The sequence below is a fragment of the Mustela nivalis genome, assembly GCF_964662115.1.
Source record: "Mustela nivalis genome assembly, chromosome: 3".
Taxonomy (NCBI): Eukaryota; Metazoa; Chordata; class Mammalia; order Carnivora; family Mustelidae; genus Mustela; species Mustela nivalis.
The window spans coordinates 112003366-112016647 of record NC_139022.1 but is presented as its reverse complement, the minus strand read 5'-3'; the positions used below and the strand labels follow the sequence as shown (position 1 = coordinate 112016647).

The following is a 13282-nucleotide window of genomic DNA, read 5'->3' as shown; positions in this document are numbered from 1 at the left end:
AATACAGGATCATTAACTGTGCTGTACACTGGGTCATCCACCATGCTGCTCTGTAGTACATCTCCAGAACTTAATATCTTGTAGCTGGCAGTTTGTATCTTTTGACCACTTTTACCCATTTCCCCTACCCCACCCTAACCTGACTGCCTCTGAAAAACTGGTATGTTCTCTGGTTCTGTAAGTTTTTTTTTTTTTTTTTTTTAAAGATTGCTTATATAAGTGAGATCATAAGGTAATTGTTTTTCTCTAACTTAACTTCATTTAGCATGCCTTCCTTCCAGGTTCACCTATGTTGTTGTGAATGGTAGGATTTCCTTCCTTTTTAATGGCAGAGTAATATTCATGTGTATGCATAATACATCTTTGTGTTCTGTCCCTCTATCATCAGTGGATGCTTAGGTTGTTTCCATGCCTTTTGGCTATTATAAATATATTGCAGTGAACATGAAGGCACATACCTTTTGGAGCTAGTCATGTTGTTACCAACAAATATATACCCAGTAGTAGAATTGGGGGATCATATGGTAGTTTTAATTTTTTAGGAACCTCTGAACTGTTTTCTATAGGAGCTAACCCTAGTTAACATTCTCACCAGCAGTGTGATAGGGTTTCCTTTTATTTCCATTCCTGCAAACATGTGCTATTTCTTGTCTTTTTTTTTTTTTTTTAAAGATTTTATTTATTTATTTGACAGAGATCACAGGCAGAGAGAGAGGAGAAAGCAGGCTCCCTGCTAAGCAGAGAGCCTGATGCGGGGCTTGATGTGGGGCTCGATCCCAGGACCCTGAGATCATGACTGGAGCCAAAGGCAGAGGTTTTAACCCACTGAGCTACCCAGGAATCCTATTTCTTATCTTTTTGATGGTAGACATTCTAATAGGCATGAGGTAATACCTTACTGTGGTTTGAATTGCATTTCCCTGATAATTCCTAATGTTGAGTACCTTCCCATTTACCTGTTGGTCATCTGTATGTCTTGTTTAGAGAAATATCTGTTGAGATTCTCCACACAATTTTTAGCTAGGTTGTTTGTTTTTTGGCTGTTGTATGAGTTCTTTATGTATTTTGTGTATTAGCCCCTTATATATAATTTGCAAATAATTTGTTTCATTCCGTAGGTTGCCATTTAATTTGTTGACAGTTTCCTTTGCTGGGCAAAGGCTTTTTGGTTTCATGCAGTCCCACTCTTTTTTTTTTTTTTTTAAGATTTTATTTATTTATTTGACAGAGATCACAAGTAGGCAGAGAGGCGGGCAGAGAGAGAGAGGAGGAAGCAGGCTCTCTGCTGAGCAGAGAGCCCGATGTGGGACTCGATCCCAGGACCCTGAGATCATGACCTGAGCCGAAGGCAGCGGCTTAACCCACTGAGCCACCCAGGTGCCCCCCCACTTATTTTTTTATTGTTTTTCCTTTTGGTTTCAAATGCAAAAAATTACTGCTAAGACCACAGTTTCCAAGAGTTTATCCCCTATGTTTTTCTCTAGGAGTTTTATGGTTTCAGGTGGTTTTTATTTATTTATTTATTTTTAAAGATTTTGTTTGTTTATTTGACAGAGAGGCAGTCAGAGACAGAGGGGGAGAAGCAGGCTCCCTGCTGAGCCGAGTGCCTAATGCAGGGCTCAATTCCAGGACTCTGAAACCATGACCTGTGCCAAAGGCAGAGGCTTAACCCACTGAGCCACCCAGGCACCCCAAGCTGTTTATTTTTAATGAGAAAAACCATTCAACCTAATGGCTTTCTAAGTAATTAAAAAAACAAAGATTGTAATATTTTATTCAGGGAGTATAACAGTTGAACAAGTGAGAGTATAATTCATAGACTTGAGCAAAGGTCAAGATACACTAAGTGAGAGTTGGCCAGAGGCCCTGAGATTTGAAGGCAATATTAAAATGTCACATTCTGCTATTCAAGGTATTAGCAATTGAGTTCTTGTGTTTAAAGTGCTTAGAAATAGGTGTGACATGTGGTATGGCTCTTAAGTATTAGCCATTATTCATTTTAAAATATGCAGCTGTAAGTCTTTAAAGCCACTGTTTCTAAACCATGGAGCCATCAGCATCACTTGGACTGTTGTTAGACAAGCAGATTCCTGGCCTTTCCCCAACACTGCTGGATTTAAAATTCTGCAAGTGAGCTCTCCAGCCTGCATTTTAACAAACTCTCCAAGAATTCTGATGTGCACAAAGTTTGAGAACAACTGCTATTGAGGTTCTACCCAATCTAAAACCAAAATAGTGATGCCAGTTGAGCTCTAAATACAGCATTACTGTGAGGCAGAGGGGAAAAAAAGCCATCAGATGAGCGATTTTTTGCGCAGAAATTAAACTCCACTAGAATTTGCATTACCTGTCTCCCCCTTTAAACGTGTTCCATATAAAGTAGGTCCTTGAAAAACATTTGGTCTGGATACTGGATAAGACTAGTAGGTTTTAGAAAACTGAGCTGAAATTGTTTCTTTATAAGCCGTTTATCATACAGCAGCCATTTATTTTCTATTTTTTGTCAGGCATGTTATGGTCCTAGAAGAATGTGTACTATGGTAGGAAAATCAAACTACAAGTAAACTATTTTGGTGTTTTAAGTGCTGTCATCGAAATATGAGCCTTGTTCTCTGAATGCTCAGATCATGGATTAATCAGTGACCACAACTTATGAGACTGAGTTTGAGCTGGGTCTTAAGGAATGATAGCCAGTTGCTAAGTGGAGTAGGTTTGGGGTGAGAGCGTTGGTACATTACTACTGTAAAAGTTGTTTCTGTTTTTTGTGAGTGAAGACCGACTTTTCCTTTTCTACAAAGAATGTTAAATCCATTTTTATAGCTTTTGTTATTCTGTTTTTTTCCGTTGTATGAACTAATTGGACAGTTGGAGGCCTCTCAAAGTCACCTCATGTATCCAGGGAATCACTGTCAGTAGTCTCATAGAAAAAAGTAACTATTTGCTTTAGAAATGCCTGTTGCCTAGTCATACTGTCAATATTTCAAAAAAATAAACCTCCTTCAGAGGCTCTCAGAGTTTGTTTTTGGTGCCCTTAACACTTGAGTAACGTTTTTCATGGCACCTCTAGGCCAAGAGAAATTCTTTACAGATTTGGTAACTAGTTTTGTGCAGACAACGTAATAAACACTATGTCCTAACATTTTGGTCGACTTTAAAAATACAACAAAAGAAAAATGAATTTCTTTTTTTCCTTCTGATACAATCAGGGTGGCTTACAGGATGTGGGTGTTAGGTATTACATAACTCCTCAAACCATGGAATCAGAATGAAGACCACTACCCTCTCTTCTAGTTCCATGTTATCTTTTGTACAGTACTTGGGTTCTTATCACAGCACTCTAGAAAGCACCGCTTTGCAGACATGTGCCGTTAAAAAGAGTGGGTGCTGTCATTGTAGCTGGAGTGGAGGGCTGCTGGAGCACCTAGCTCTAGCAGTACCAAGCAGACCAGGTCTGGCCATTTGCTGCTGACAAAATCCACAGACCGCTAGAAGAGTGGTGGTAAAAAGGAATTTATTTCAATGAGTCCCAGCACTGGGAAGACAGTGGACTAATATCTCAAAGACTGTCCAGAATCCCGAAAATGTCTCCAGGTTTACATAAGGAAAATGTGAGACAGAGGTGGTTGAGTTCATGCACCGGGTGGGCAGTGAAGGTCAAGTTGACCATTGTCTTATAGTCTGTTAGGAGGGTCTTGCCTGTTCAGGGCAGTCCTTACTGCTTAAGGGAGTAGTTTCCATTCTGCAGGGTCTTTTGCTTGAGTTAAGAGATAAACTGGAAAGAAGAACTTAATCAATTAAAAAGTATTCATTGGAGTCCCAGTGTTGGTAGCTGAAGTTCTTTCATGATATTGAAATTTTGAATTATCTTGCTTTACTAGTTCACACAGTATCATACATAAGTTGAGTATCATTGTGTTTCCCTCAAATTGAATATACTGTGTGGGGCTCGTGGATATTTGCTGGGGATCATGGGTATATTTCATAAGATACGTAGGCTGGGATATACTTTGTCTAGGTCACCAAGTTAAGTCAGTAGCATATCTTTCTTTTTCAGTTGTTCATTTACTTAGGCTGCCCTGGTGTGATTCCTGTCTTACAGCCTAAAGGTACCAGCTTTTTTCACAGCCCCAAATGGCAGGCACATTAATTTTTCTTGTAAGTTTTTTTTTTTGTGTGTGATCTTGACACTGAACATGTGGCTTAAAACTCAAGACCTCGAGATCAAGTCACATGCTCTTTGAGCCAACCAGGCACCCTGGCATATTCATTTTCTATTCACTGTGTCCGTTTCTAGAAGTACCTACCTGTGCTCTTACCTAAAGCCTCCTGTTACCCTGTGGACCCTGGCCCTGAATTGCTCCTCAGTGGCATGTGTTTGTGCACTAAATTGCCCAGACAGAAGTCCTAGAGGAAGTTTGAACTTTTAAGTGATCACTTAAGTGATAAAGTAATCACTGTTTTTCTAGAAGCTCTATTTAGTTACTATTCAAGAAATCTGGGGGAGTTAGTGAATTTATTTTATTTTTGGGGGGAGTGTTTATATTATTGCAGAAATGCATTCGAAAAATTATGACTTAAAAACATGAATTGTTGAGGCATGTGGGTGGCTCAGTCAGATGAGTGTCCAACTCTTTATATCAACTCCAGTCTTGATCTCAGGGTCATGAGTTCAAGCCCTGTGTTGGGCTCCACACTGTTATTACTATTACTTCATAAATTTATTCATTCATAAAAAGTTCTTTTGATGAATTGCTGTACACTATGTACTGGGCCTTGTAGATTCACATTTTACGTGGCAACCTATATAGGAACACATCTCCCATCCAGGGGACAGTTTAAATTGAGTGTGAGATGCCAGTTTACTTTGGTAGGTAAACATGTGGTCCCGGAATACTGAGGGGCCATAACCCCAGACTCAAGGGTGTAAGGGAGGCAGGACTGGGTTAGTGAAATTAAAGGCCGTCGGAAAGATTCTTCCAGGAGGAGTACTGGAAGGGCACAGTGTATGTAGGAAACCTGAAATAGCAGATGAAAGCTTAGAATGCTTGAAGGAATGTAGTTAAAGATGAAGTTGGCAAGAAAGACAGGGTCCCCATAGGCTCTGGAGTTTTGAATTTATCCTGGAAGTTTTGGGAAGCCATTGAGTGATTTGAAATGGATGAGTAACATGATCGGTTTTGTAGTTGAGAATGTCCAGATTTAGGTGAAGCATTTTGGGAGGGGAAAGGAGGTTGGAAGCAAGTTAGTGAGGGGCTCCTGTAGGGAGGCAGGGGAGAGGCTCAGGGGCCTGAAATAAGGCTGTGTGACACTAATGTGGGGACCGAGAGAGGAAGTGGGCTGACTCCACAGGATGTTTTGCTAATTGGATGTGACCATGTGTGAGGGAGAAGACGCAGTGAGTGAGGGATAGCCCTCCAACCTGACTGGAAATACTGGCAGAAACGTTGTTTACCAAACAGGGACTGGAGAGGGGCGTGGGCTTCACGAAGGTTATGTATTCAGTGTTGGACTCAGGAAGCGTGCATGTCCTCTGGATTTGTCGTAAGCAGTTGAATGTATCATCTCAAGCCCAGAAAAGTAGAAAAGAGGCCAATAGTCATCAGCTTAGCCTTAATAAGATGTGCAGGAGCGAAGAGGAATGTTGGTTTACACAAAATAAACAGTAGCACAGAAATGGAAGTAGGAGGAGAAAGAAGTGAGAAACCCAAGAAGAGGGATCTGTTGGAAGGAGAATTTCAGAGTAATTCTTTCTCCAAATGGTATGTTCCAGGGTGTTTTCTTGTTTTGTTTTTTGTTTTTTTAGGATTTATTTAGTTTAGAGAGTGTATGCATGTGTGCACGTGGGGAAGGACAGAAGGAAAGAATCTCAAGCACATGCCCCCCTGAGCTCGCCGAGCCTGCTGTGGGGCTCGGTCTCATGACTGAAGCTGAAATCAAGAGTCTGACGTTTAATAGACTGAGCCAGTCAGGTGCCCTTTCCGTTTTGTGTGTGTGTGTGTGTATGTGTGTTTTTAAGATTTTTAAAATTTATTTATTTGACAGAGATCACAGAGAGAGAGGAGGAAGCAGGCTCCCTGCTGAGCAGAGAGCCTGATGCGGGGCTCGATCCCAGGACCCTGGGGTCATGACCTGAGCCGAAGGCAGAGTCTTAACCCACTGAGCCACCCAGGCGCCCCTGTTTTTTTAAATAAATATTTGACTAGTAATTTTTAGGTTTCATACTAGATGCCTAGTTGGATATAGTATCATTACAAGCCCAGCATCAGTTCTCCCCATCCTCTGTGATACATGAGCCATAGTTGAAGCTGCTGACCCCTTGCTCTTGGGGACCTGTGACGAGGTCTGTGCTGTTCCTCAGAGACTGCCGTCCTTCAGCAGTGATTGGTTGGGTTCAAGAGTTTGGCTCAGGGAAGACATTCTCTGGATGAGAGGGGTTGTTTCAAGACAGGGCTTAGAACTCAGATGCCAGGGGAAGTTTTGTGGAGACCTCAGGGGAAATTTGCCTTGTTTTTTATAAAGCACTATTTTTCTCTGTGTCTGTAAACACAGATGGAAGGCCTTAGATTGCTGCAACACTGTTGGCTACTAGCCTGAGGCTGAAACTGACAGGAGGGCAGAGCTGAGAACACTGCAGAGAAACCTTGTGGAAGCTCTGAGTACACCAAACACCTTGCCACTGGGCCTTACTGCTTAAGCTGTTTTTTTCAGTTGTAATTTTTTTTTTTTTTTTTTCAGAGAAAAAACATGCGATGGGAGTGCATGAGTGATGCAAATGAATGGCACAAACTAAATTGATATTGTAGCTGTTAGCCAAATACTATATGGTAGCTCTGCAGTGTAGTTTTCAAAAACTTAAAATAGATCTTCTAATACTTTTGGGAGGAAGACAGGAAGTAGGGAATGATGTTAGAATTGTATCAGAAAGAATGAGGACAAAACTCAGTTCTGGTGGAAATCAGAAAAGAGATGAAGTGTTGATGATTCATTCTCATATTACACAGTTTTTACTTTTAAGCAGTACTTGTTAGGTTTTTGTGTAAAGGTGTAAGTAGGAGAGAACTCACATCTTCTTAAAAAACTTATTTTGAAAAACTTGTTAGAAAATTACCAAATATACACAGAAATAGAGGGAAGAGACCCCCCCCCCCCCCATGTACGGAGACACAGCTTCAGAGTTGTCAGTGGAGGGCATCCTCTTATACTGTCAAACCCTTCCTCTAGTTGGAGAATGTTAAGCAAATTCTGGACATCACATTTCATCCCAAAATACTTCAGTATGAGGCACCTGGCAGGCTCTGTTGGTAGAGCATGCGACTCTTGCTTTCTGGGTCATGAGTTCGAGCCCCCTGTTGGGTATAAAGATTACTTAAAAATGATAGCTTAAAAGAAATTTTCATGATGTATCTGTAAGATTAAACCACTTTACTGAGGGATCATTGACATTGAGTAAATATGAAGAGACATTTTCCCTAATCTTATCCCTAACCCAACTAAAATCCTTGATCTTATGTAGAATAATAGTATTTCAAGGATGGCAAGAATTATTCAGAAGGTTGACAGTCTTAATAGAGTACCTTATAAAGAGCAGAGTGTTTCCAGGAAAAACGATGACTCTGCTACTGACAACAGTTAATACGCATCAGAGTGAGTGCACCATTTCCTGTTTTTCTTTGCAGAGGCCCAACTCTGGAATTCCCCTTGTTTGCCCATGATTTAAATCTTCTCTGTCTTGTATTCTTAATACAACATACCACAGAAGTGTCCTATTATTTAAGTGTCCGTAGTGACTGAAAAATAGTACATTTTTGTATTTTGAAATATGTAATTATACTTAGCATCTAGGTTAATAAACAATACAAACCCAAAGAACATCTTAACCTGTGTCTAGATCTGTCCTTTGTACCCTCCCTGGAATTTACCATGTTGATGGTCATTTTTACTTTCAGACTCTTTCACTGGATATTACCAGAAATTAACCTTCAGATCAAGTCTTTCTCATCTTTTTTTTTTAAGATTTTATTTATTTATTTGACAGAGAGAGAAATCACAAGTAGGCAGAGAGGCAGGCAGAGAGAGAGGAGGAAGCAGGCTCCCCGCTGAGCAGAGAGCCCGATGCGAGACTCGATCCCAGGACTCTGGGATCATGACCTGAGCCGAAGGCAGCGGCTTTAACCCACTGAGCCACCCAGGCACCCCAAGTCTTTCTCATCTTAAAAGGAAAGATTAAGTCCTCTTTTCAGCTCAGCCCATTCTTTCTTGTCCTTATCCAGATAGATGGCCAGACTGTGTTCCGTTGTGTTCGATGTTCCATTTCCTGCCTCTTGCACACTCGTACGGCTCTTCAGAAGTCCTTCACTCTTACCCCTCCATAGGCATTCTTTTCAGTCTTTATCTGACCTCTCACCTGCTTTTAGTTGTGTTTGCCTGAACCCTCCATGACACCTTGAAGAGAACACACACCAGATTTTCCTCCTCCCTTTCAGGCTTTTTTTTTTTTTTAAAGCCTCCTTTGATCACTAATTTTTCTCCACTTGATGGTGGGGTGCACTTTCCTTCTTTATTGTGCTGGTGAGACTTGATTTCTTTTGTCAGAATCCTATATCCACGTATCCAGCTTGCCCTCTTGATAACTTTACTTGGATGTCTCAGACATAACTCAAAGTCCGTGCGTCTTAAGCACTTTCATCATCTTCCTAAAGCCTGGCCCTCCTCCAGTGTTACCTGCCCCTGTGAATTGTGTACATTCTTCTCAGATGGGAAATCTGTGCATCTTTCTTAACTTACACTGCTCCTTACTTCTCAAATCCAGTCAACAACCAAATGCTATTGATTTTACCCACTGAGTATCTCTTAAATCTACCTAGTTCTTTCCACCTCAGCTGCTGTAATTGAATCCAAATAATCTCTTTCCACCAACATTACTGTAATGACTTCTTTGGCTCCTCCAGCCTTCCTGTCAGCTGTATATTGTAGACTAGACTTTAAAAACCAACTTGTCCTGGAGCATGTGGGTGGCTCAGTCTGTTAAGCATCTGACTTCTGCTTTTCCCTCTCCCTCTGCCCCTCCCCTGTTCGTTTTCTGTCACTGCCCCCCCCCAATAAATCTTAAAAACAACAACAAAACCTTTAACCTCTGTACTTTAAATTGATGTCAGATTAATAGCACAAAGAAACCTTCTAAAATCAAAGGGGAAAACCTCTTAACTCAGTGAAGTTGAAGTTAAAATGTATTCACTGTTTTCAGATTTACAAATTAATTACCTGTCCTTTCATTTTTAGTATGAGAGTAGTCTCTGTTGAACGTCCTTCCTTAGTATTCAGAATGTTTGTTATAGTCTTTGATTTTGATTAACCACCTGATCCATTCATTACTTTGAGGAGACATTTCTGGGGAGTTGGGTAGTGGCCTAAGTGCCTGGTGATGATTTCTCTCCCACCATCTTCCTTTAGTAGTTCAGTTGTTAGAATAAATCATTTAGTGTGGAGATGTGAGCTAAGCGTAGCCTTTTGCTAAGCCTTGAACACACCATTCCAGAGGAAATTATGAAGTTAGAACCCGAGAAGTTTCTCCTCTGTGTTCATAGGTCAAGGGATGGTCAAGACTCCCAGTGTCCGTAAAGTAGATCTTACTCTCTGAAATGTTCCCATCCCTTAACCTGCATGAGAGGGCCCTCCGGCTGAGCCGTGTGGAGCTGTCTGACCTGTGAGTGAGTTGCACAAGGCCTTAGGAGGAAAAGTCTGCAGGCCCATAGATGCCATTAGCCCCTGGAACTTGAGTGCTGTCCTTTGTCTTCAACTGGAGCCATCCACCCTTTCCTCCTGTGTGGAGAGTGCCAAGAAGCTAGAAGTCCTTCTGTCAGTCAAGGGCCTTACTGGGCAAGAAACCCCAACAATTTGGCCCAGGAATTGAGACAATTCTTATATTTTTGATGGTGAAGATACATTTATGTGCCTGGGTATACAACTTTCTAACAAAGCAGATTCAGTGGATGGTAACAGTATAGCCAAGAAGAAAATAGGCACAAAGCTATTAGCATCTTCTTTCCTTACCTTACTCCTAAAAAAGAGAAGGTAGCTTTGCTTCTTATGGCTCATTTATGCTGTGTTATCTTAGAATAGTGTGAAGGGGAAGTACACTGAATGGACTGGGTAGAAACAGATAAACTGAGAGTCTGGGGGAACCAGCACACTGCTGGTATGGGTGTTCCTAGACAAAGGATGCTGTGGGTGTCAGGTCTGTGCTGAGGGGCATGGAGTCTGAGATACATTTAGGGCACCTGAAGTAGCAGTGAGTAAGATAGAGATAGCAAGAAATCCATGCCTTGTGCTGACAAATAGAACAATTGAAGAACATAGACAAAAGTTCTGGATCCTCTCTTGGTTTTCTGACACCTTCTTAACCTGAAATTTTTCTAGAATCTGAGGGAGGAGGGCCTCAAAAGACTGAATTTATCAACCCTTGAAAAGGGGGCTTGAAGTAAATGAGAATATTTTGCTCCTACTGTTACAGACTATAATTTATACAGTCAAGCATTTTGAGAGGGAAAATGGAAACCCGTAATACAAATTCTCAGATGAAAAAGTACTGCAGTGATGTAATTTCATAGCAGAGCTTCTGAAAAAATAACCGTAATTGAAAAATAGTCTGATGTAGCTCCTGCTTAAAAAAATTTTTTTTCTAGAGCTGGGATCTGCTCCTCGTTCCCATGAGTGAGTGAATGTTCACTAAAATGGAGCTATCCTTGCTTTGTTTGTGCACTGTGTGTAGTGGCTTTCATGCTGCAAGGACCACAGTGCAGTTGCAGCTACAATACATGGAATGGCCTCTTTACGTCGTGGTCTGTAAGAAAAATTTGTGGATTTCTGAAGAAGATCAACTAAAGTTAGTTAGTTTTCAGTACAGCAAAACTATAAAGAGAAATAAAAACATTAGATAAAAATAACAGAAAATTGGAAGATTATACAAACCCACACACACACACACACACATTCTCACACATAATCTATTGTTCACCTAAGAGTGAAACAAATTGCACAAATGAACACAAGGAATGTTATAAAAACATAATAGAAAAAAACTTTTCCAATATGTAGGAATGCCTATGTTCAGATAGACAGGGACACCACCTGCCATGGGAAGCACCGGATGGAGAAACTAGCGAACTTGGAGAGAGCCCACTCTCTCCACGAACGTAAGTATTTCTGAGGAAAAACTTGGGCTTCTTAAGGGATTCTAAATGGCATCTGTAAAGCTAGAAGGTGGCCAAACAATGTATGTTGGCTTCTGAAATTAATATATGAGCTCCCCATTTTTGTAGCTTTGTAGAAGATTGTATTTTAATCCTGAGGTGGTGTTACTTGGGTCTGTCTTGGTAAGTGTTTAGGATTTACCAGCATTTCAGTTGAGGTAGACTCAGTGTAATTTCTGGAGTATATTGTTCAAAGGGAAGTAGCAGCATTGGTGTTGGGACACTGAGCCATCTGTGCAGTCCCCTCTCAGATCACAGTATCTAAGGGGTCATGGAAAACATGGGACAGATTTAAGATAACCTTTGTCCCTGGAAAGATCTCATGATCAGTGAAACAGTAGGATAAGGAACTTCCTGTAATGAGAATGGGCATATTGGTGGGGCAAGGATTACAGATAGTAGCAGAAGTTACTGTGACAGCAGCATTCTGTACCCTGTAAGAGGTGGTTGGCAGAATTTAGGAGGGGTCATTAAGCCCTAGCCTAGTAGACTGAGTTTGGATAGGGTTTCATTCCCAGCCATCTCAGACCAGAGGAGAGTGAACAGACTGTTCATCTCCTCCAAACAAAGCAGCTGATTCATTCTAGTGTGGAATGGTTGTGGGGGTATAATCTAAGTAAAAATAATCAAAATAATGTCAGTTTATTAATGAAAGCTAGAAAGTGATGTTAACATCAATGTTCTATTCAAATCACACTGTATTCTTTGCTAAGCATAAGGGTCACTGGTGATAATTTTACAGTTACCTCTTTTGAAACAATAAAACCCAAATAGTTATTATACAAATAAGTCAGTGGCCAAAGCTAGGCAAAATAATGTATTTTAAGTTCTAAATGATAACCTGTTTTGCTTTACCAGTCATTTTGTGTGTGTGCGTGCGCATATATCTCTTGAGGTAATTCTGATAGTCCCAAGATGTTGGGATCCGGATGTCCTGGGGAAATTGTACTGTGGACATTAAAATCATTCATCCGCAGTAAATAGATCCAACAGAATAAGCATGTTGCTAATAAAAACATTTCTCAACACATTCTTTCCTGTATTTTAGAAAAGGCGCCGGCGGATTGACCGAAGTATGATTGGAGAGCCAACAAATTTTGTGCACACGGCTCATGTAGGATCGGGAGACCTATTCAGTGGAATGAATTCAGTAAGTGTATTGTTGGAAGATGCAGATGGGTGTTGGGGCACAGACTTAGGTCACCTGTATGACAGCTACATACATTCTTTAAGATTATACAGCACTCACTGAATTTGTAGATATTGAATATAAGTACGTAATATGACCAAAGAAGAAAATAAGCAGTGGAAAATTAATCTCTCCTCTAACTTGCTAACCTATGCCTTTATTTCTACCTTTCTCCTGAAAAAATACTTAAAAGGAGTTGAATTTACAATGATAGTTATGGCCTTTTGGCTCTCCTGACTCCTTGCAAAGGAATGTGAATGTCTTCCTTTTAGTAATATTTAATTTCTTCTCTCTTCAATTAAGTTGCCTTTTGCAAACATATTTATTGCATTTATCTTATAAAAGACTAGCCTTTTCTTGATATTAGAATGTTTGTGATTTATTCATAATTAATGTAAATACTTGTATATATTTGCTATCTTTTATAGAGATTTCAGTGAATTTCAAAACATACTTTAGATTTACTCACTTGAACATGTGTACTCCTTAATGTTCAGCCAACAAAACAGTGCTCTGTAAGAGAAGCGCTGCCAAGTCAGGGTGTCCTTCTTTTTGTCTTAAAGTAATAAGCTACAAAGTATCTTACCCGCAGTTGTAAAGTAAACTGATATGTCTAAATGACCTCTAAAGTGTTTAGAACCAGAAAGTCATTAAGGCTTGTATAAATATAGAATTATCCATTGTATACTTATTTACTGGACAGAATTAACAAAAGACTTAATAAGAGCTCAGAGACTTTTAAAACAGGTAGATCATATATCCTGGATACAGCAAAGAAGTTTGTCACATCAGTTACTAGGTGAGCAAAGGGATAACATGTGTAGCTTCCTGAAAGGAAACATCT

The 13282-nt window shown here is 40.3% G+C and overlaps 1 protein-coding gene and 1 long non-coding RNA gene across 29 annotated transcripts in view; both read left to right on the top strand.

Moving 5' to 3' along the window:
* Positions 1-13282, top strand: part of CDC42SE2 (CDC42 small effector 2) — a 116912-nt gene that overhangs the window by 98122 nt on the left and 5508 nt on the right. For 25 of the 28 annotated variants that reach the window (XM_082725767.1, XM_082725783.1, XM_082725782.1 and 22 more), the window contains one exon: positions 12298-12399. In XM_082725767.1, coding sequence (XP_082581893.1) covers positions 12298-12399 — 102 coding nt within the window. Of the gene's footprint in view, positions 1-11094; positions 11193-12297; positions 12400-13282 lie in introns of those variants that run through there. The other 3 variants (XR_014310321.1, XR_014310322.1, XR_014310323.1) reach the window with 1 other exon arrangement.
* LOC309862178 lies at positions 3927-10950 on the top strand. Its single transcript, XR_014310331.1, has 2 exons — positions 3927-5759; positions 6736-10950. It is a non-coding gene; the product is annotated as an uncharacterized lncRNA (long non-coding RNA).